This window comes from Paroedura picta, chromosome 3 (assembly GCF_049243985.1).
Source record: "Paroedura picta isolate Pp20150507F chromosome 3, Ppicta_v3.0, whole genome shotgun sequence".
NCBI classification, from domain to species: domain Eukaryota; kingdom Metazoa; phylum Chordata; class Lepidosauria; order Squamata; family Gekkonidae; genus Paroedura; species Paroedura picta.
This window is the reverse complement of record NC_135371.1, coordinates 7191978-7214215: the sequence shown is the minus strand read 5'-3', so window position 1 is coordinate 7214215 and position 22238 is coordinate 7191978. Positions and strand designations below refer to the sequence as shown.

The 22238-nt window shown below is 48.7% G+C and overlaps 1 protein-coding gene across 1 annotated transcript in view; it reads left to right on the top strand.

Moving 5' to 3' along the window:
• Positions 1–2360: 2360 nt before the first annotated feature.
• The window catches only part of LOC143834201 (complement C4-B-like), a 53879-nt gene continuing 34001 nt past the window's right edge, over positions 2361–22238 (top strand). Inside the window, exons 1-10 of the mRNA XM_077330797.1 lie at positions 2361–2495; positions 9704–9896; positions 11923–12112; positions 12424–12494; positions 14121–14209; positions 15519–15601; positions 16664–16760; positions 18157–18262; positions 20303–20426; positions 21518–21633. Coding sequence (XP_077186912.1) covers positions 2419–2495; positions 9704–9896; positions 11923–12112; positions 12424–12494; positions 14121–14209; positions 15519–15601; positions 16664–16760; positions 18157–18262; positions 20303–20426; positions 21518–21633 — 1146 coding nt within the window. The 5' untranslated portion in view covers positions 2361–2418. The remainder of the gene's footprint in view (positions 2496–9703; positions 9897–11922; positions 12113–12423; positions 12495–14120; positions 14210–15518; positions 15602–16663; positions 16761–18156; positions 18263–20302; positions 20427–21517; positions 21634–22238) is intronic.

The following is a 22238-nucleotide window of genomic DNA, read 5'->3' as shown; positions in this document are numbered from 1 at the left end:
CTTCCTGTCCTCTACCATTCCCCAGAGTCCATTTAAGTTTGCACCGACTGCTTCAGTGACTCCATCCAGCCACCTCATTCTCTGTCGTCCCCTTCTTCTTTTGCCCTCGATCACTCCCAGCATTAGGCTCTTCTCCAGGGAGTCCTTCCTTCTCATGAGGTGGCCAAAGTATGTAATTAAGCTTGAGCAATTTTAGATTTATTCATTAGCTCTGTTCCTGGGCCTTTGTACACCACTCCGACACGTGGAAATACAGAAGGTGAAGCTTTTCCTAGGAACAAGAAAGACCCTGGGCAAAACTTCACTTCTGCATAACGGACGCTGTTAAAGGCAGGCCCGGGGGAAAAGTCCATAATCCTAGTGCAGTCAAGCAATGAAAACATTCATCACAAATTAATATGAAGGAAGCACAGCGTATGAATCCACCTTGTACTTCACCAGACCATTGTCCTGTCAAGGTCAGTACTGTCTCCTGAGACTGTTAGCGGCCTTCCAGGTGAGGTCTTTTACATCACCCGCTATCTGGTCCTTTTGAGGGATTGAACTTGGGACAGTCTGCATGCCAGGCAGGAGCTCTACCACTGAGCCACAGCCCCTCCTAGGCCCATTCCGCACACATAGAATAATGCACTTTCAATGTACTTCGGCAGCTGGATTATCCTGTGCGGAACAGGAAAATCTACTTCTAAAGTGCATTGAAAGTGCATTATCTATTGTGTGCAGAATAGGCCCTATAGTCACCTGTAAATATTCCCCTGTAATTAACCAGTAGGGCTGGCAGCAAATGGATCACAGATCTTGCAGGGTCTACCAAACAATTCAGAGGGGGGCGGACAATAACACCTCGGGTTTCAGATCACATGGAATGGATGGTGCCTTATGATTCCTCGAAAGCAGTTACTCTGCATGTGTGAAAAACCATCAAGTCCCCGCCAACTTCGGTCCTCGCTCTCCAAACCAGTGGAAGAAAAGCCCAGAGGCAGAAATGAAATCGTGCAATACATGATGTCGTATCCTGCTGAAAACCCGGACATGATGTCATATGACATCATTTCCAACTCTGGACCTGCACCTAAAAGTGCCTCCAAAGCTTTTCCCTTCTCCTGGTTGGGAAAGTCCTGGAGATTTGGGGGTACAGGGGAAGGTGGGTTTTGGGGAGGGGAGGGTGGGAAGGGGAGGGACCTCAGCAGGGTGTAATGCACTAGTCCATTCACTAAAACAGTCATTTTCTCTGGCGGTCAGCTTCAGAGGATTGTGCACCAACGAAGGAAGCATTGACTCTTGCATGTTTTACACCATGGAAATCTTGTTGGTTTCTAATTGGAAATCAGCTTCAGTTCTACAGGCCCCACCTGGAGATTGGCAAGCCTCCTACATATACACAAGCAACAGCAGTTCAGAACTATACAGCTGATCTATTTGAGCCTGTGGAGGCACCTTTGGAATTCTGACAGAGTGGTGGGAGCAGCCCAAAATGGTTGCCTTGGGAGGCGGAGCCAGCCACAACATGGCTGCTGCTTGCCATTAGTCACACAGTAAACCTCCTTGTACTGTGCTGAGCCGGCAGCTGCTGCAGAAGCAATGTTTCCCCGAAATCCACACAACCAATCAAATCTCCAGTGGTGACTCAGAAACCTTCCTAGGATGCTTTGGGCTGATCCTGCATTGAGCAGGAGGATGGACTAGATGGCCCCTTCCAACTCTAGGATTCTAACCAGCTGATCCCACTGACTTCTCCAACATACTTGGTGGGGACCAATGTACTATACATTTGTCCACAACATATCCAAGAACCAGGTATGGAATCACTAATTCCAGATGTCTCTTTGCCTGGAAGGCTTCTAAATATTCAGCCTGGAGAAAAGGAGGTTGAGAGGGGACATGATAGCCTTCTTTAAGTATTTGAAAGGTTGTCACGTGGAGGAGGGCAGGATGCTGTTTCTGTTGGCTGCAGAGGAGAGGACAAGCAGTAATGGGTTTAAACTTCAAGTACAACGATATAGGCTAGATACCAGGAAAAGATTTTTCACAGTCAGAGTAGTTCAGCAGTGGAATAGGCTGCCTGAGGAGGTGGTGAGCTCCCCCTCACTGGCAGTCTTCAAGCAAAGGTTGGATACACACTTTTCTTGGATGCTTTAGGATGCTTTGGGCTGATCCTGCGTTGAGCCGGGGGTTGGACTAGATGGCCTGCATGGCCCCTTCCAACTCTATGATTCTGTGATTCTATGATTCTAAAGGATGGGTCTCAACTGGAGCCTTCAGCTGCTGGGAGGGCCTTCGGTCATGAATAATTATCACAGCATGCAAACACACTTTCTCTCCCCGCCCCCCTCTCCTGGCCTTGGGATTCAATTGCAAAATCCCCTTTCCAGCACCAGAGCAGAGAAGTCTGCCGGGCACTGAGGCAGGAGTCCAGAGATGGCTCCCAGCAAGCAGCTGCCTCTTTGGCTAGCATGGATGGGGACTTTGGTCGCCCTGAGCCAACAAGCTCCAAGGTAAAAGGGTGGAGGGTGCTGATTATGGGGGGAGGGTCATCCTGGGGTTTTATCCTGAGGAATAGCTGTGCTTCTGTTCCGGAAGGGCTCTACTGTCCTTTACAATGATATGCCAGGCAGAAATTCAACCAGTGAAATGCTCCACACCATTGTGCTTCTTTTGTGGCCGGTCCTTCACCTGTTGAATTTCTGCCTGCAACGGAGGGGGTGGCTGCAGCCATAGGAATGATTAAAAACATGAAAGCAGTCAAAGCAGCAAAGCTGAATAAGTGGGTATACCCGCAAAAGTTCATCCCTTGAATGAAACTTTGTCTTAAAGGTGGCACTGGACTCAAACTTTTGTCCTGCAGTTGACCGTTTCGACATTGTCATTAAAAAGTTCTACCCTGTGTGCGTTTAGAAACTATATCACACAACCAGGTACTTTGGCTAACTGCATTCCACTGCTTTCTGGGTTGTTGGGGGGGGGGTTGATGTTATAATTTATTTATTTATTCTTTAGACTTTTATTCCACCCATCCTCAGCAGACTATAATTGTGTTACAGATTTATTGTCCGCTTTATCATGATTAAGAGCCTCTTGTGGCGCAGAGTGGTAAGGCAGCAGACATGCAGTCTGAAAGCTCTGCCCACGAGGCTGGGAGTTCAATCCCAGCAGCCGGCTCAAGGTGGACTCAGCCTTCCATCCTTCCGAGGTCAGTAAAATGAGTACCCAGCTTGCTGCTGGGGGGTAAACGGTAATGACTGGGGAAGGCACTGGCAAACCACCCCGTATTGAGTCTGCCATGAAAACGCTGGAGGGCGTCACCCCAAGGGTCAGACATGACCCAGTGCTTGCACAGGGGAGACCTTTACCTTTACCTTTTATCATAATTACAGGAAGCCAGGTTGGGCATAAACAAACTATAGTGCAGTACATTCGTCTGACCGAGCTTGCAGTGATATTTCCATGTCATTGAACTTACAGGCTGCCAGGGCACTTGCAAAGCACAGCGTGAGTTTGCTGGGGCCAGGAAGAGTTAATTAATCCTGGCAGGGGGACAAGCGTGAAGGCTAGCAAAAGATCTGGGAGAAGGGCCAGGGTGTGGGAGCAGAGGTAGCAGTCCAGTTGCCAGCCTTGTAACTGGCTCCTGCACCTATACCTTTGAAAGCCTTCCAAATGGAACCAGGTACCAAGAGATTCCACTGATCTCCATACCATGGAAAGCATCAATTGCTAATTTCTGCAAAGCCAAGTCACTAGAACTGGTTAGGATCCGTTTTCTTTGGCAAGCTGGCAGCCTTGGAAGAGGGGTAGGTGGGAATGTAAACTGTATGTGAGGACAATAAAATCAGAGTCTGCTAGCACCTTTAAGACCAACAAAGATTTATTCAAGGTGTGAGCTTTCGAGTGCAAGCACTCTTCCTCAGACTATGATGTCCTTTCATGACAGGGAATATATAGCAAAAATCAAATCTGTTACATCAGTAGACTGTGTCTCAACCACAGGAGAGCAAGCACTCGAAAGCTCACACCTTGAATAAATCTTTGTTGGTCTGGGCTTAATGGTGCTATTGGACTTAATTTTTGTTGTGCCTTTCTAATGGAGAGGTTCTAATGGGGAGAAGATGTGAAACCGCTGTGTAAGGAGATCATAGTCTGAGGAAGAGTGCTTGCACTCGAAAGCTCACACCCTGAATAAATCTTTGTTGGCCTAAAAGGTGCTACTGGACTCTGATTTTATTGTGCTACTTCAGACCAACACACCTGTTTGTGTGTGAGGAATCATTTTATCATCTGGAGAGAAACAAACACCCCAAACCTGAAGCAATTCCATTACTTATTCTTCCTTGTGGCGAAGGTCCCCATGTATTTATTTTTTGACGTCCTTTCTGTTAACGTAAGCTTTTTCTGTGGTTTGCGGAACATCTTTTGCATGTCACAGGAAGCTGCCCTAATCTGAATCAGACCCCCCTGGTCCATTCAAGTCAGCATTGTAACCCAGACCGGCAGGGGCATGGACACAAGCAGAGGCCTTACTTCCTGCCTGGTCCTTTTCACAGGAGAACCATAGAATCCTAAAGATGGAAGGGGCCGTAGAGGCCATCTAGTCCAACCCCTGCTCAGTGCAGGATCAGCCTCAAGCATCCAGGAGAAGCATCTGTCCAGCTGCTGCTTGAAGACAGCCAGTGATGGAGGGTGCTCACCACCTCCGTAGGCAATTGATTCCACGGCTGAAGTCAATTAACCTGGGACCGTCTGCATGCAAAGCAGATGTTCTATTGCTGAGCTGCAGCTCTTCCTACATAACCTTATTCATGGCGCCCTAATATGACCCTTTCTAATGGGTCGATTCAAGAGGGTAGCCGTGTTGGTCTGAAGGAGCACAACAAAAAATTGAGTCCAATAGCACCCTTAAGCCCAGACCAACGAAGATTTATTCAAGGTGTGAGGGTTTCAAGTGTTTGCACTCGAAGGATCACACCTTGAATAAATCTTTGTTGGTCTGGGCTTAAAGGTGCTATTGGGCTCAATTTTTGTGGTGCCTGTCTAATGGGGAGGTTCAAATCAACAGATGACAGCACCTTTATGGCTTGACAAAATGGGAAATAACTTCAAAAGTTTTTTTTTTTTTAATCCCAGACGTTGACTAGTTTCCAGTGTAACAATATTTACCATGAACCTCAGAACCCCACAATGGCTATGAGCATCGCAACCATAATGGAAACGGAAGGGGCACTGAGGACAGAGCCAGTCCTAGCAAACAAGGCCCAGAGACACAGCAGGGAAAGAGAAAGTCCAGACTTTAACTTACAGAAGTGCAGATCTGCTGCGTCTCATCTGCTTCTTCCGTGGGTCTGGCTGCAGCAGCGGCTGCTCTGGAGCTCTGCAAAGGGATGGGCCGTTTTCCCTCCGTGACGCTCTGGACCTTCCCTCTCCTCCTCCAGACCAGACTGACTGAGGGGGAAAGAGCCTTAATCAGACCCTCAATCACAACTCACTTGCAAAGGGGGAGATCCTAAGGTGCAGACCCCAGCCACCCACCCGGATGTTAGGCCCACCAAATACCTGCAAAGGAAGGAGCACCGTTTTCCCCCAGTCAAGCTCTGATATTTTATAAGGCCAGACTGACTGAGGGGGAAAGAGCTTTGTTCTGATCCTCAATCACAACTTTCTTGCAAAGGGGGAAATCCTAAGGTGAACCCACCCACCCCTGACTGTTAGGCCCACCAAAATACCTGCAAAGGAAGGAGCACCATTTCCCCTCAGTCAAGGAGGGTTGGGGCTTAACCCAACTGCCCAAGTCCAGTGACCTTTTAGACTCCCTAGGTCTAAATCCTAAACTGTTTAATGAAATAATTAAAAATCAGATGGTTTACACTAAGATAGTGGGCCCTGAGCTGTAAATCAGAGTCAGCAGCCAATCAGGAGCTTTGCTGGGCAAACACTTCCTGGCCACACCCGCTTTCTAAAAACACTGGACAGGCAATGGGGGAGTCTTGTCACACACCATGGCATACGGTCACTGCACTGGGGACCCTAGCTCTAGGACAGGGATTCCCGGAGAGTTGCCCGGGGGTTCTGCAACCTTTCCCTGTCTGCAACCTTCCCTTTCCTCTCCCCACCACAGACACCCTGTGAGGGAGGTGAGGCTGAGAGAGCCCAGATGTTACTGAAGAAGAAGAGTTGGTTCTTATAGGCCACCTTTCTCTCCCTGAAGGAGGCTCAAAGTGGCTTACAGTCACCTTCCCCTTCCTCTCCCCACAACAGACAACCTGTGAGGGAGGTGAGGCTGAGAGAGCCCTGAGATTACTGAAGAAGAAGAAGAGTTGGTTCTTATATGCCGCTTTTCTCTACCTGAAGGAGTCTTAAAGCGGCTTCCATTCGCCTTCCCTTTCCTCTCCCCACAACAGACACCCTGTGAGGTGGGTGAGGCTGAGAGAGCCCTGATATTCCTGCTCGGTCAGAACAACTTTATTCACGCCATGGCAAGCCCAAAATAACCCAGCTTGCTGCATGTGGAGGAGCACGGAATCAAACCTGGTTTACCAGATTAGAAATCTGCACTCCTAACCACTACAACGAGCCGGCTCAATAATTTGTGACTAATAGCCACTGAAGGTCCTCTGCTCCAGAAGGTCCTCTGCTCCAGATGTTTAGCCAATCCCCACTTGAAGCTGCCTATACTTGTAGCTTTCCTGCAGCAGTGAATTGCACGTGTGAATGACCCTTTGGGTGAAGAAGGACTTCCTTTTATCTATTCTAAGCCTTGATCCTTTGCAGTGGATATTCTGGTAATCAAATCTGGATCCTATTGTTATATTTACATCATCCTCAACAACAAGGCAGAGAAGGGTAATATCTCAGAACGTATGACTGTTTAATAGTTTGCATGTTTTTTTTTAAATAAAATATGCAAAAAGGCTCTTTTCTTACAAACAAAACAAAAAACAGCTTGTGCAGTATTGGAATTTCCATCATTGCTATTCCTGGCCGAAGGTCCGAAGACAAGACCAGCAGGAAATCGCTCCCTGTGCTTAAACTGCAGCCAAGCCTCCTATTGCGAAACTATGGAAATCTCTGCAGTTCCCTCTCTGAAATGGTCTTGATTTTAGGGGGAAGGGATGAGAACAGGCTGTTCTGGAGGGGGGAAATGTCAAATTATGCTGTTCTAGAAGAAGAAGAAGAAGAAGAAGAAGAAGAAGAAGAAGAGTTGGTACTTATATGCTGCTTTTCTCTACCTGAAGGAGTCTCAAAGTGGCTTACATTCGCCTTCCCTTTCCTCTCCCCACAACAGACACCCTGTGAGGTGGGTGAGGCTGAGGGAGCCCTGATATTACTGCTTGGGCAGAACAGCTTTATCAGTGCCGTGGCGAGCCCAAGGTCACCCAACTTGCTGCATGTGGAGGAGCGCAGTATCCAACCCAGCTTGCCAGATTAGAAGTCCCCACTCCTAACCACTACACCAAGCTGGCTCAATAATTTGTGACTAATAGACAATTTGTGATGGGCCTCTGCTCCAAATGTAAGTCTCAAAGCGGCTTACATTCGCCTTCCCTTTCCTCTCCCCACAACAGACACCCTGTGAGGTAGGAGAGGCTGAGAGAGCCCTGAGATTACTGATCAGTCAGAACAACTTTCTCAGTGCTGAGGTGAGCCCAAGGTCACCCAGCTGGCTGCGTGTGGGGGAGCGTGCAATCAAACCCAACTCACCAGATTAGAAGTCCGCACTCCTAACCACTACAGCAAGCTGGCTCTCGAGGTGGAAATGTCAGATCAGGAGGTAAGAACCGGCGTGCTAAAGAAGCTGACCCCTCATCCCAGCACTGTAGTAAGATGGGCCTAAAAGGGACCAACAACTGAGACAAGAGTTAGGAGTCCAGTAAAACTGTGAGAAATTATTACTTTCTGGGAGGTTTCTTTCAATGGGAGTTTTTCCCTGCTCGTAGCGTAGCATGTGTTAATTCTTCTCCATTTCCGTAATGGTTTGGGGTTGATGCCAGCGATCGACTGGCAACCTCTGGGAGCTTTTTAGAGTTCAGGCCTATTGAATGTTGTTATGTGCGAAGTCGTGTCCGACCCATCGCGACCCCATGGACAATGATCCTCCAGGCCTTCCTGTCCTCTACCATTCCCCGGAGTCCATTTAAGTTTGCACCGACTGCTTCAGTGACTCCATCCAGCCACCTCATTCTCTGTCGTCCCCTTCTTCTTTTGCCCTAAGTCGCTCCCAGCATTAGGCTCTTCTCCAGGGAGTCCTTCCTTCTCATGAGGTGGCCAAAGTATTTGAGTTTGAGCCTATTGAATAGTGTGTGTTATAAGGCTGCCAAACCTCAGGTGGGGCCTGGAGATATCCTGGAATTAGAACAGTTCTCCGGATGACTGGGATCAGTTCCTCTAAAGCAGGGGTACTCAAACTGCGGCCCTCCAGATGTCCGTGGACTACAATTCCCAGGAGCCCCTGCCAGCGAATGCTGGCAGGGGTACCTGGGAATTGTAGTCCACGGACATCTGGAGGGCCGCAGTTTGACTACCCCTGCTCTAAAGACTGGCTGATTTGGATGGGGAACTGTATGGCATTATGCCTCACCAATTTCTCTATCCTTCCCAAGTTCCAGGCCCAAATTTCCAGGAATTTTCTACCTCAGAGTTGGCCACCTGATATGACGTCACTTCTTGTTATGTACCCCCAAGGCTGGGTACTGGCACCTTTCTTTCAGGGATCTCCCAGCTCCTGGGGGGGGTATATCTGAATACGGACAGCGTGGTGTAGTGGTTAAAGAGCGGCACGGTTGGATAGAAGAGTGGTGGGCGCTAATCCAGAGAACCAGGTTTGAATCTCTTCTTCCACATGCAGCCAACTGGATGAACGGGGGCCAGTCACAGTTCTCTGAGAGCTGTTCTTGCACAACAGTTCTCTCAGGGCTCTCTTGGCTTCACCCACTTCACTGGATTGCTGTTTGCAGTAACTAGGGTTGCTGGTTACTGGGGAGAGGAAAGGAAAGGTTTTTAAAGCTGTTTTGGGACTCTTTCGGTAGTGGAAAGTGAGGTATTAAAGAACCAGGCCTGTAGAATAGCGTGTGATCTACATGCAGAGCAGTTCTCTCAGAGCTCTCTCAGCGCCACCCACTTCACAGGGTGTCTGTTGTGGGGAGAGGAAGGGGAAAGTTTTGTAAGCCACATTGGAACTTTGAGTAATGAAAAGCTGAGTATGGGGGGGGGGGGGAAACAGCTTCTTCTTTGTTTATAAAGAAAGCATTCTGTCCTGCAGAGATCTGGGAAATTCCCCGCATGGAACTGCCTGGCAATGAATCTGTGCAGTTGCACAATGTCACCCCCCCTTCTGCTCCCGCTGCTCCACAAAAGCAGTGGGGGCCAAGAACCTAGGGGTGGAAGGGTGGAGAAGGGTGGTGTGTGATTCCAAAAATAAATAAACAATGGGTGTATGCAATGTCCTGTCAAGTCCAATGGACAGTAACTAGGATTGAACTCCCAGCCTCATGGGCAGAGCTTTCAGACTGCATATCTGCTGCCTTACCACTCTGCACCACAAGAGGCTGAATATATATAGCTGTACACAAATATTCCTGTAACCCTCTTCCAAACTGTCTCACACCCTCTCCCCCCGACTGTGGCTTGTCTATTATATTGGCATCAGAACTGGGTGGGCGGAGCCAGTGTGTCCCATCTACAGCTGTCCCATCTCTGTCCTCTTCTCTCTACGCAGGTTGCTGATGGCTGCCCCCAGCGTGGTGCCTGTGGGGGCGGAAGTGGGGGTCGTGCTTCAGGTCGAGGGAGCCCCCTCTGGGCTCGCAGGCACGGTCTACTTCCAGAATGAGAATGACGCACGGGTGAAATGCTCTCCCGAGGAGCCTTTTCATCTTCAGAGCAGCGGGTTTTTGCAGAGAATTACGCTGAAGGTACAGAGCGCCGTCTCTCCCAGCAAAAGGGGCCCCCGGATCAAACTTTGGCCCCAGGAGGAAAGGCGGTTTTGCACGAATGGTTAAGAACATGTGCAAAGTATTCAGTCCGAATGTAACCTTGGAATTAGTGGGGAAGGCTTTTTAGTGGATTTGCTAGTTGTTCTGATTTTCTACATACATACATATATATCCTCGCTAGGGGCCAAGCCTGTGGCATTCAGGAATACAACGGCTGCTAGATTGGGAGGGGTTGAAAAACTCTGCAGACGGCCTCCCCCTTCCCCCCCAGTACCTGGAAAGGCTGCAGGCGGCTGTTAGGGAATTCACCAGCAGGGGTCAGCTCTCATGAGGCGGGGATCTGTAGCCTCTGAGCCTCGGAGGGAAGTGGGAGGCGGTGGTCAGGAGTGAGGGGGAGAAGGCGATTGGCGGAGGAGGCACTACGGGGCGGGACAGCCGCTCTGAGTGGGTGTTAAGTGCTGAGTGGCATTTAAGCCATGAGACCAGCTCCTCCTCCAAGGCCTTACCAGAAATATTAAGTAGAACAGATATACACAAACACACACACACAAAAACATATATATATATATATATACATATATTTAAAAAATATACATATACATATATTTTTTTTTAAAAATTTAAATATATGAATATATATAAACACACACACACACACACACACACACATACATATACATATATTTAAAAATTTTAAATTCAGAAAACTCTTTCAGGGCTCTCTTGAGGTTTCACAAAACCCTTGTTGAGAAAGCCTGATTTAGCCTCATGTTCTGTGAGGGGAAAATTGGCGCCAGAAGTGCCAAAATGGAAGAAAATAAATAGTAAATAGTAAATAAGGTAGAAAATTTGTCAGGCTCAGAATGTAAAAACAAAGAGCCGTCATGACGGGAGGGGGGAATCTTCTTGTTCTCTTCAGGCTATGACATTAGACAGTAATAACCGTCCGAAGCAGAGTGATATGAGGATGCGTGTTAGAAAACAAGAGGCAGGAAACGTGGGAGATGTTTCTAGAATAGACAGAAGAAAAATGGAAAATGTGTCGGCGTACAGAGGGTAAAGAGAGGTCACATCCTCAATCGCTTGATGTTTCCTTTTCTTTCCTATACAGGATCACTGCCATTTTCCCTTGTGTTTACTCCCACATATAAACGGAAGGAGTTAAGGTTGTTTAGCTCCAGAACTCAGAGCTATTCATTTAAAAAAAAGGGGGGGGACACACAAAAGAACAGATAATGTTTTTGTAACTATATCTTTATCCATGGTTCCTCTATATATTTGTGAAACAGCCTGGGGGGTGGAACGTGTCCAGCTGCCCAAGTTGGAATAGGGCCAATCAGGGTGCAACCAGCAAAGTTTGCTGCACCCTGATTGGCCCTGCCCCTGCAGCTCCTGCCCTCCATCCCTAGACTCTAGCCTCTTTGCTCTCAGATGCGCCTCAGTGCCTGGAGCCAGCAGCAGGTGAGGGCAGAGGGCACTGGGCACAGGGTCATAGTGGGGGGCCTGCTAACATGGGCCTCCCGGCTTACTAAGCAATGCCTGTTAACGAGCTGGCCAGCTCCCGCTCGCTCCACTTGATCCGGCGGCGAGCTGCGCCACCTTAAGCTGCCTGGCCAGGGGCCAGGGGAGGGGACCCTTTCAAGGCCCGTTCTTAGGAACGGGCTTTGAAGCTACTTAACATATAAAGCGATATTCTGTTGTAGAGATGGAAAAGAACAGCTGGGTTTTATACCCCATTTTTCATTATCTGAAAGTGGTTTACAATTTCTTTCCCTTCCTCTCCCCATACCTAACACCCTGTGAGGAAGATGGGGCAGAGAGAGCTCAGAGAGAACTGTGACTGGCCCAAAGTCACCCAGCAGGCTGCATGTGGAGAAGTGGGGAATCGAACCCGGTTCTCTAGATTAAAGGCCCCTGCTCTTAACCACTACACCACACTGGCTGCAAATGGGTAAATGGTTGTCGTGTTCCTTCCTTCAACACTGCTCTTTTTGCATTCGCTCAGGTGACCCATAATCTCTTCTCTCAATGCGGACTGTCTCACCAACGAAGGAGCCGCTACGTTCAACTGGTTGCCCAAGGCCGAGAACCCTCCGGTTCCAAAGTCATCCAAACCCTCAACCTGCGCTGGAGTTCCCGACAAGGGTACCTGCTCGTGCAGACTGACAAGCCTATCTATACCCCTCGGCAGAAAGGTGAGCCAGCCCCTAACTAGGGTTACTGGCACAGGCCTGGCACAGCAGGAACCTTTAGCTCATGGGTGTCACAACCCCAGCCGACTTCTCAAATCGATAGGCTTGGCTTGTTTGGCAAAAGCAATTTATTGAAAATAAAGCTCATAATACTTGAATTGTAATACCTATACAGGTATTACCTATGCAGGTATTACAATTACATGCAAATACCATGGCCAGCCAAAGTTACCAACAAGATAGTTTTAGAGAGGAACAAAGCCTGCCTTTCGTTTTCTCCCTCTTCAACCCCATGTTCTATCCTCTCATTCCAGTGAATTTCCGAGTCTTCGCCTTGGACCACAAGCTGCGGCCGAGCTCCGAACCTGTCATCATCACTGTTCAGGTAATGTGAAAACTCTCCAGCCTCTTTACAGGTCCATCCAGTGTGGGTCCCCAACATGGTGCCCATGGGCACCCTACTGCCCACCTAGCACCTTCCTTGGCACCCACCAATTATTTCTGAAAACTGGAGGGGTCTCCTTCCTAGCAGGGTTATGCCTTTTCCCTGAAGATCTAATTGGCTGTACAGATTAAAGTAATATTACTGTCTCAGCATCAGCTGCCGCCACAGTGTTTTTGTTCAATTCTCTCTCATTCATCTTTCCCTGTGTATTTTTTTATTATTCCTCTTCTGCCCTGCACTTGGGCTTCCTCTGTGAGTGTGGATTCGCTTCCTCTGGGAGCTGTTCTGTGGTTACCCCCACCAACAGTGCCCACAAGGAAGGAGAGGTTAAAGGATTTGCGGGACCCATAGCACCAGAGCCTATTTAAGGATTTGAGGGGCCCTAGCGGAGTACATGTTGCAGCAGGAGCAGTCAGACTAGGGTGTAAACTGCACGGAGCTTTTATTCCAGCCCCAGATCGATTCAGTCCCTGCCCTCTACACAGAATGCGATTTCCGTTTGGATTCTGGGCGATTTTAATTTTCCTTCTGCAGCAAGAAGGATTGATTCGGAGTGACTCTACCTTTATTGTGCCATATCTCAGAGTGCTGAAAATCCTCAATATTCATTTGGGAAAGAAAGCTCCGTGGTAGAGAACCTCTGATAGGCCACACCTGGTCATGTGACACGCTTGCCTTAAAGGAGAAGCCCCTAATTTCTCTCAACTTCTGTCGGTCCTGCCTAGGGCAGAGTCTGCACTTACTTTGTTTATTCCATTGTCAATCCTGTTGAATTCAGATCGCTTTGAACTCAGGTCTTCCTCTTTCCCCCCCTCCCCATTGAAACAGGAAAGTCTTCTGCACGTGGTTAGGGAGGTTCAGAAGAGGGGGGGAGGCAAATGGAAACTCTTTCTTTGTTTTCTTGAAGGGGGGAGAGGATCCGAGAAGTCAGAGGAGGGAGGAAAAAAAATCCTTTCTTTTCTTGAAGGGGGGGGGGGGAAACGAAGAAGGCACACAAAAAAATCCAAGGCCGACAGAAGTTGAGAGAAATTAGGGGCTTCTCCTTTGAGGCAGGTTTGTCACATGACCACCTGTAGCCAACCACGGAGGGGAGCCCAGATTCAAAACAATGCAATTTTCTGAATATATTCAGGATTAGCAGCACTCCAAGATAAAGCATAATAAAGGTAGGCTCACTCCAGATCAATCCTTCTTGCTCCAGAAGGAAATTTTAAATCGCCCAAAATCCAAACGGAAATCGCATTCTGTGTAGAGGGCAGGGACTGAATCGACCTGGGGTTGGAATAAAAGCCCCGTGCAGTTTACACCTAGGAGTGGAGGGGCTCCCTACAATGGAAAAAGGGCTCACTCTGAGTGTTCTTAAAGAGGGAAAAGGGGGGAGCAGAGAAGCTACATGGATCAACTTGCCCTGCCACAGGGCCCTAAAAGGTTGGGGAACCCTGAGTTGAAGGTTGAAGAAGAAGTCTTGAAGAAGGAGTGAGTGAAAAATGTTATTTGCATAACTCCCCTCTCCCCCCCTAAGAAAACCATTCATTGTTCGTCCCCCTATCTCTCTGTTGCCACCAGAACCCACGGGGCCTTCAGGTCCGGAAAGATCAGCGTGCGGCATCTAATTTTGTGATCAGCGATCAAATCAGCATCCCAGATATTTCCGAGTAAGTTTCTCCAGCTTTTCTCCCAGACTAACTCAAAGCCAGTTGGCAGGACAGATGCCTGGGACACCCTGGAGAGGGTAGTCGTCCCTTTCCAAATCGGTAGCAGTCCAATGAAGCTCCTGAACATATAACGTTGAAGTCCAAATGTATAGTGGTCAAGCAATCCCCAGTTACGATTGGTTTCGTCTCGTCAGAGTCTTCCCCAGGACTATTATTCTTACCACGTCAGGGCCTCTTCAAGAGGCTTTGAAGGGCCTCTTCAAAGCCTCAGACAATTACACCTTAAATAAAACTATGATAGTCTTATTTTTATGTTATTTGTTACCCACCACTCCCAAGGAGGCTCATGGCGGGTCCAGTTGAAACTCCCATTAAAAACCCCATTAAAATGGACACGAAAATCCCGATACAATAAACAGACAACCCAACAACATGGCGGAGAAACCCCCCCTATCCCCAACCCCTACCTCCAGAGGGAGGAGGCAGGAGAGGCAACATGACACCAGGGGGCCCCCATCGATCTTCCCCCACTGTCCCAGCCTCAACCGTAGACCTGGCGGAAGAGCTCCGTTTTGCAGGCCCTGTGGAATGCTGGAAGGTCCCTCAGGGAGATCATTCCACCAGGTCGGGGCCAGGACCGAAAAGGTGCCCCTGGACTCAAAATCTATTCAGACCAACACAGCAACTCACCTGAATCTATAGATAAGGTGACCAGATTTTAACATGGGCAAAGTGGGACACCATTGATCAGGGGGGGTTCTTGATCAAAAATCTGGTCTATATGGAGCAACAAAAAGTTTCATAGAACGCATAGAACGCAAAAATAGTATTGAAATATATATATTTTTAATTTCAACATACAGTATTTGCTGGCGCATAAGACTACTTTTCCCCGCTGAAAAACATGCCTCCAAGTGGGGGGGGGGTCGTCCTATACGCCGGGTGCACTTCAGTTGGGATAGACGTAGCTTCCCACAGTGGCCCATAGTACTGTAATGTAATGTAACAAACTCTGTATTTTGAGTGGAAATGTTGGGGGGGGTCGTCTTATACGCCCAGTCGTCTTATACGCCGGCAAATACAGTAATTGAAATTCAACAGAGCTGCAAAGAAATGGGCGGTATAGAAATCTAAATAAATAAATAAGTACAATTTGCCAGGTGCCCCCAGATGTCCCCCCAAAAGTGGGACAATCTGGTCACCTTATCTATAGACCAATTATAATTCATTTGTCCCCCTGCCTTTCCCCCCACCCCCCAGTTTGGCAGTCCTAACCGGCTCAAGTTGCCTTTGTCATTCTCTTACCCAGGCCTGGCATCTGGCGTATCACAGCCCAGTTCCTCAACAGTTTGGGTTCCAACACCACCACAGAGTTTGAGGTGAAGAAATATGGTACGTCAGAGGCGGGGGGGGGGCGGGGATGGGGGTGCGCCTGTGCATTTTCCACCTCACAGACTCCATGTGCTTCTAACAGGGAAAAACAGAACAGGTCATGCACAGTGTTTGTCTCCTGTAGCGGCCATTCTCAACGTTATTTTGGCCGCAACCCTTTTAGAAGCGCTTCTCCGGTTATAGGGTTCCCTGCGGTAGGCTGGCCACTTGCACAATGAGCTAGGTGTAAAAAGGCCTTGGCTAAGAGTGAGACAACTAAACTCAATGTACCTCGTCTTATATGCACTCAAGACAGATTACAGGAACATTCAGCCAAGAGAAGCAGGTGTGTTTGTTTTTTCCTTGAACACGTTGATTCAGGCACACACAAAGGAACGGATCACGTGATTTCCTCTTTCTCTTGAGGAAGGTTGAATTTCTCTAGCAATTAACAATGTCATACGTGACAAAAAGGGTATCTCATCAGTTCAGTTTCCAGGGTCTTCCACAAAGCTTTTGGGCTCTGCCTTCTCACCGTTTTCCTTCCGTGGCCCCTTTCCAATGAGCAACACCTATTAAGCCTCCCTCCTACAGCCATTACCGTGGAGTAGCCCACCCCACTGGGCCATCAGTAAGCGTTGACTTGTTGTTCGCCCCAGTGTTTTATAGTTCTATGTTGTTATTGTTATTATTGGCGCAGAGTGGTAAGGCAGCAGACAGGCAGTCTGAAAGCTCTGCCCATGAGGCTGGGAGTTCGATCCCAGCAGCCGGCTGAAGGTTGACTCAGCCTTCCACCCTTCCGAGGTCGGTAAAATGAGTACCCAACTTGCTGCTGGAGGGTAAACGGTAATGACTGGGGAAGGCACTGGCAAACCACCCCGTATTGAGTCTGCCATGAAAACGCTAGAGGGCGTCACCCCAAGGGTCAGACATGACCCGGTGCTTGCACAGAGGATACCTTTACCTTTTAAACGGAGTTATTTATACTGTTCCTGTTTGATGTAAACTGCCCTGAGTCTTCAGGGAGGGCGGTATATAAATATAATAAATAAATGTCTTCCTATTCTCTCTCTCTCTCATCAGTGCTTCCGAATTTCGAGGTGACGATTGTTCCAGAACGGAAATACATCCTCCTCTCCGGACAGCAGGACTTGGAGTTGCAAATTGATATTCAGGCTAAGTACGAGGCCCTGGGGGATACCATTCCAGATTTCTATACTTCACTTCTTCAGTTTAAAAGTTTTCAAAGCAGTTTATAACCGGGAATAAAGCACTTCACGGCATGAACAATGTCAGTGAGAGGACGAACCATCTGGAGTGGTGCCCCTGCCAGTTTGACGACCTTGCCCAAAACAATAAGGTTTTGCGCCCAGGTTATAGCTGGCACCATCAGGGTCCAAACAGTGGTGAACTTTGGGGAATCAGGATTCTCTGCAGGCAGAGAGCCGGTGTGGTGTGGTGTGGTGTGGTGTGGTGGTTAAGGGTGTTGGATTAGGATCTGGGAGATCCCGGTTTAAATCCTCCCTTGTGCTGTGGAAGCTCACCTTGAGGGTGATCTCGAGCCAATCACACTCAACATCAGGGGTAGTCAAACTGCGGCCCTCCAGATGTCCATGGACTACAATTCCCAGGAGCCCCCTGCCAGCGAATGCTGGCAGGGGGCTCCTGGGAATTGTAGTTCATGGACATCTGGAGGGGCGCAGTTTGACTACCCCTGCTCAACGTAATCTACCTCACAGGTTTATTGTGAGGGACAAAACAGAGGGGAGGAGAATGAAGTGAGTTTCTTTGGGTCCCCACCAGGGGGAGAGGCAGGTTATAAATGAAGTAAATAAACACCAAAGGATTTAAAGGCCTGATTATTAAGCCTGGGGTGGGCTTGGTAGACACAGACACAGCTCTTCGAAAACAACCAGCTCTTTATTAACTCCCGACACCAACCAGATACACTGAGCGGGAACGCTGGCACAACACGAATTTATATACAGTTGGCTAGACCAGGGGTTTGCTGGCAGGGGCTCATGGGAGTTGTAGTCCATGAACATCTGGAGGACCGCAGGTTGACTACCCCTGGGCTAGACTACCAAAGAACCTGACTGGCCCTTAATGGAGGCTACTCATTGGCCCATAAGTCCTTCAAGCAATTGTCCATGATTGGTCCATTAAGAATCCCTCATTTGAATAGCGTTGAATAGTGTCGAAGGTCAGATGTAATAGAGGGAGATCTCCAAGCCCCTGGAATTCCAGCTCATCTCCAGACTAAAGAGATCAGTTCCCCTGGAGAAGATGGATGCTTTGGAGGGTGGACTTCATAGCATTATACTCCTCACTGAGGCCTCTCCCTGCCCCAAATCCCGCCCACTCCTAGCTCCACCCCCAAAGCCTCCAGATATTTCCCAACCCAGAGCTGGCTGCGCTAGTTACAACCCTCTCCATTGTGCCCAGAAACAACCATTTGCCCAAAACGGGCACAATAACGAACCTCTGTCACTCATGCCCGCTATCAGCCTAGCTGACGTATCAGTAACCCTGGCTGACAAACCTTTCCGTTCTTCCTGGACTTCCCCCCTGAACAGGTTTTTCTACGGGAAGGGAGTCACTGGGACAGCTTATGTGCGATTTGGAGTCAGCGACGATGATGGGGCAAAAATGTACATCCCAGGCCTGGAGAAACGTGTCTCGGTAAGAGAAGACAGATCTCTTCAACACCACCTCTGCCCACAACATCCCTTAGGAGACAACTTTGGTTGCTTCAGCCTTCTTCAGCTCCCCTCTGCCTCTTTCAAGGAGCCGTTTTTGACGCCTTTAATGAGCGTGCTGCTGTCCAGATCAACTAGGAAGTTGTACACTCTGCCTAGATACCATTTCCAGCTGTGTGGGACACTGGGCGTGATTATTCCAGGTTTCTGTACATCCTCATGTTCACTATCTCCACATGTCCCAGCGTGAATCAAGATCTGAATTCTGGCTTAACTCCTAAACCCCTGGCTAGAACTGATTTCTAACAACAGCTGTCTTTTGAAGTACTTATTTTATGTATTTTATGTCCCACCTTCCAGCCTAATTGGGGGTCTCCAAGACAACTAAAACCAAGATCTGTTAAATCCCTGATTCCTGGAGATGTCCCTGGGTTGGGTGGTGAGGCATGTCCTGACATTCCCCAGGGGCACCTTCATTTGACTGGAACTTGGATCATTGTGTGTGGAGAGAGAGAGAGAGAGAGACCTTCCCCGTGCTGTTTTCCTAACCTGAGATATTATTCAGTAGAATAAACAGAGCCTCCCAGTGACGGTTTCAATTCAGGACAACAGGGCAGGGGAAGGTCAGAGTCCTCTCCCTGTGTGGTCTGAAGTAGGCCCACCCCACGCACTTGGACAGGGTGGAATCTCCAAACACACCTCCCCACATCACATGGGCAACATTATGTGGATACGCTTGTGCACTAAGGGCCCGATTCAACCACTTTGGCGCCCATAAAAGTAAATGGTGCCGTTGACTATACTGGGAATTTCGTCATTTCCGCCTTTCCCGGGGCCTGGGAGGGTGGGAAGTTTAAGGTACAGCCTCCAAACTTTCAGGGTTGCTCTGGGAGACTCCTCCCCCTCCTCCCAAAAGGCTTGGTCCAAGGGGTCCACTTCTAGGAGCTCCCAAAGAGGGTGCCCCTATCCCTCCATGATATCCTATGGAGAGTCCATCCTGAAATGAGCACTAGGGCTGAAACGGCCAAATCGGGTCCTTACTGCACAAGGCAAGGTGGATCCAACTAAATTCCGAGGGGCCCTTCCTCTTGCCTGGGGAGCCCATCCTCCAACTCCAACCCCCGTCCTACAAGCTAGGACATTCTGCGTGCCAAGCAGAGGCTCTACCACTGACGCACAGCTGCTCCCTGTAAGTCGGCTCTTCTACAATAGAAGAGCCGACCTATGGGGGGCAGCTGTGGGTTGGCGGTAGCTCTCTCTCTCCCCCTCTTTCTCTTTCTCTTTCTCTTTCTCTCTTTCTCTCTTTTTTCTCTCTTTCCCTTTCCCTCTATTTCTCTCTTTTTTCCCTATCTTCCTTTCTCTCTTTCTCTCTCCCTCTTTCTCTCTTTCCCTTTCCCTCTATTTCTCTCTCTCTCTTTTTTCCCTATCTTCCTTTCTCTCTTTCTCTCTATCTCTTTCTCTCTTTCCCTTTCCCTCTATTTCTCTCTCTCTCTTTTTTCCCTATCTTCCTTTCTCTCTTTCTCTCTATATCTTTCTCTCTTTCCCTTTCCCTCTATTTCTCTCTCTCTCTTTTTCCCCTCTTTCTTCGTCTCTCTCTTTCTCTCTCTCCCTCTTTCTCTCTTTCCCTTTCCCTCTATTTCTCTCTCTCTTTTTCCCTATCTTCCTCCTCTATTTCTCTCACTCTCTTGCTCTCCCTCTTTCTCTTTCTCTCTTACATATTTTTTAATTTGTTAAACATTTATCGGTCGATATGACCATATATGGTCCTGTCGACCTGCCCCTCCCAAAACGATGATGGGCCTGGAGGGGGTGGAAATGGGGCCCTGGGTGGGCGTGTCCAGAGCTCTGCTTCCCAACCATATTCTGCCCGATTGTGCCACTTCTGGAAATTCTCAAAGCCTGAAGAATGTTTCAGGAACTTCTCAGCGTTACAGAAGTTGAGAAAAGCTGGCCCAGGAAATTTTCATCTTGCCTTAAACAGTGTATAATATAACCCCTCCAATCAAATTCCACCCCCTGCTAGGTAATCGATGGCCACGGTTTGGTATCCCTGACACGCAGCCTTCTGTTGGAAAAACTGGGGCGTTCTCTGGAGGACCTGGTTGGAACAACGCTGTACATTGCAGCCACCGTCATAGAGACTGCAAGTGAGTCCGGAAATGGGGATCCATTTGTCTAGTTCTGCAAAGGCTTGGCCAAACTCTTTAGTACATTTGCACATTTTGGCTGATGCAAGGATACGGACTTGCAGGTCCAGTTCCCTCTTTGGTCCAGGGAGCTTGGAAAAGTTTTGTGGCCCTCCCAAGTCTTCCCCAGGCAAGAATCATAGAATAATAGAATCATAGAGTAGGAAGGGACCTCCTGGGTCATCTAGTCCAACCCCCTGTACTATGCAGGACACTCACAACCCTATCGCTCATCCACTATAATCTGCCACCCCCTTGAACCTTCTCAGGATCAGCCTCTCAATCAGATGGCTCTCCAGCCTCTGTTTAAAAATTCCCAAAGATGGAGAATGACTATTGGCTACTCACTGAGAAGGGTCCTTCTCCCATGAAGTCAGGAGGACATCCTGGTGGTTCTCGAACATTCTACAGATAAGGGCAGTGGAATCTGTTCCTGACCAATCAGCCTCTCCATCATGTGGCTATCCAGCCTCTGTTTAAAAGTTTCCAAAGATGGAGAACCCACCACCTCCTGAGGAACCCTGTTCTACTGATAAACCACTCTAGCTATCAGGATAACCCTTTCCCTTACTCCTAAGGGGTATCAACCTCTCCCTTGATTAGGGTCACCAGATCCTGGTTGGAGAAATCCTGGAGATTTGAGGATGACTCCTAGGGAGGAGAGGGACAACGCCAAAGATTCCATCCTCCAATCATGCTTGGGAGGAGGGAGGGGCAGCAATGGAAGCTGCCAGTTCCCTAGCTTGTGACCAAGTCCATTAAGGCATAAGGAGGAAAGCCATGCCCCCCTCTCCCTGGTCGTTCCCAGGTACCCCTGGGAGTCCGCAGACTCCTGGTTGGGGATCTCTAGGCTAGAGTGTCCGACTAGGGTCTGATAGATCCAGTTTCAAATCCCCTCTCAGCCATGGAAGCTGGCAGGGTGATCCTGGGCCATCCATGAACTCTCAGCCTCACTCTTGCAGGGTGGTTGTTAGCATTAAAAGGAGAATGATGGAAGAGGGAACATCTAGCATGTTTTCTTCCTCCCGTTGCTTTCCCCCACATTCCTACAGGTGGAGAGATGGAGGAGCAAGAACTCGCCTCCGTGAAGTTTCTGGACTCTCCGTACCTGCTGGACTTGTCCAAAACCAAACAGCATTTTGTTCCGGGGGCTCCATTCGAAGTGCTGGTGAGTGAGTGAGTGAGTGAGTGAGTGAGTGAGTGAGTGAGAGTGAGTGAGTGAGTGAGTGATCACTCTTCTAGGGCTGCAGCATCTCTCATGTTGGGTCCGGTCGCACCTGACTTATGGTGACCCCTCAGGATTTTCAAGGATCCTTGTTTTTAAGCCTTTACTGTTCACACAAAATCACTCATTGGGGTCCAGTTGCCATGTCCAGCCTCTCACAAATCTACTGGAATGTAAATAGAGACCAAAACATCAAGAATCCCCCAAAGGGTGGGGAATGTTTTATTGTTGTGGCATTTCTCCATTGCAACTTTGAAATGTTATTATTTTTAAAATGCTCTTGTGTTGTACCGTTACCACATAGCAATGTGGAAATGCAAGGGTTTTTTTGGGGGGGGGGGAATTAATTTCGAGGCTCGGGAGGGAAGGAAGTTTGACTCCCCTAAACAGCCACTGTGCTGGGATTGGTGGCTTGCGGTGATTGAGTAGCCAAGGAGTGGGAGGAGAAGCTCTGCACTGTTTTCCCTTGCGGGAGGCAAAAAGCCAGGACGAGGCAAAGGGAAAACGCAGGAGGGGTCTCCCATCAGGACGCTTGTAAACACGTGGCT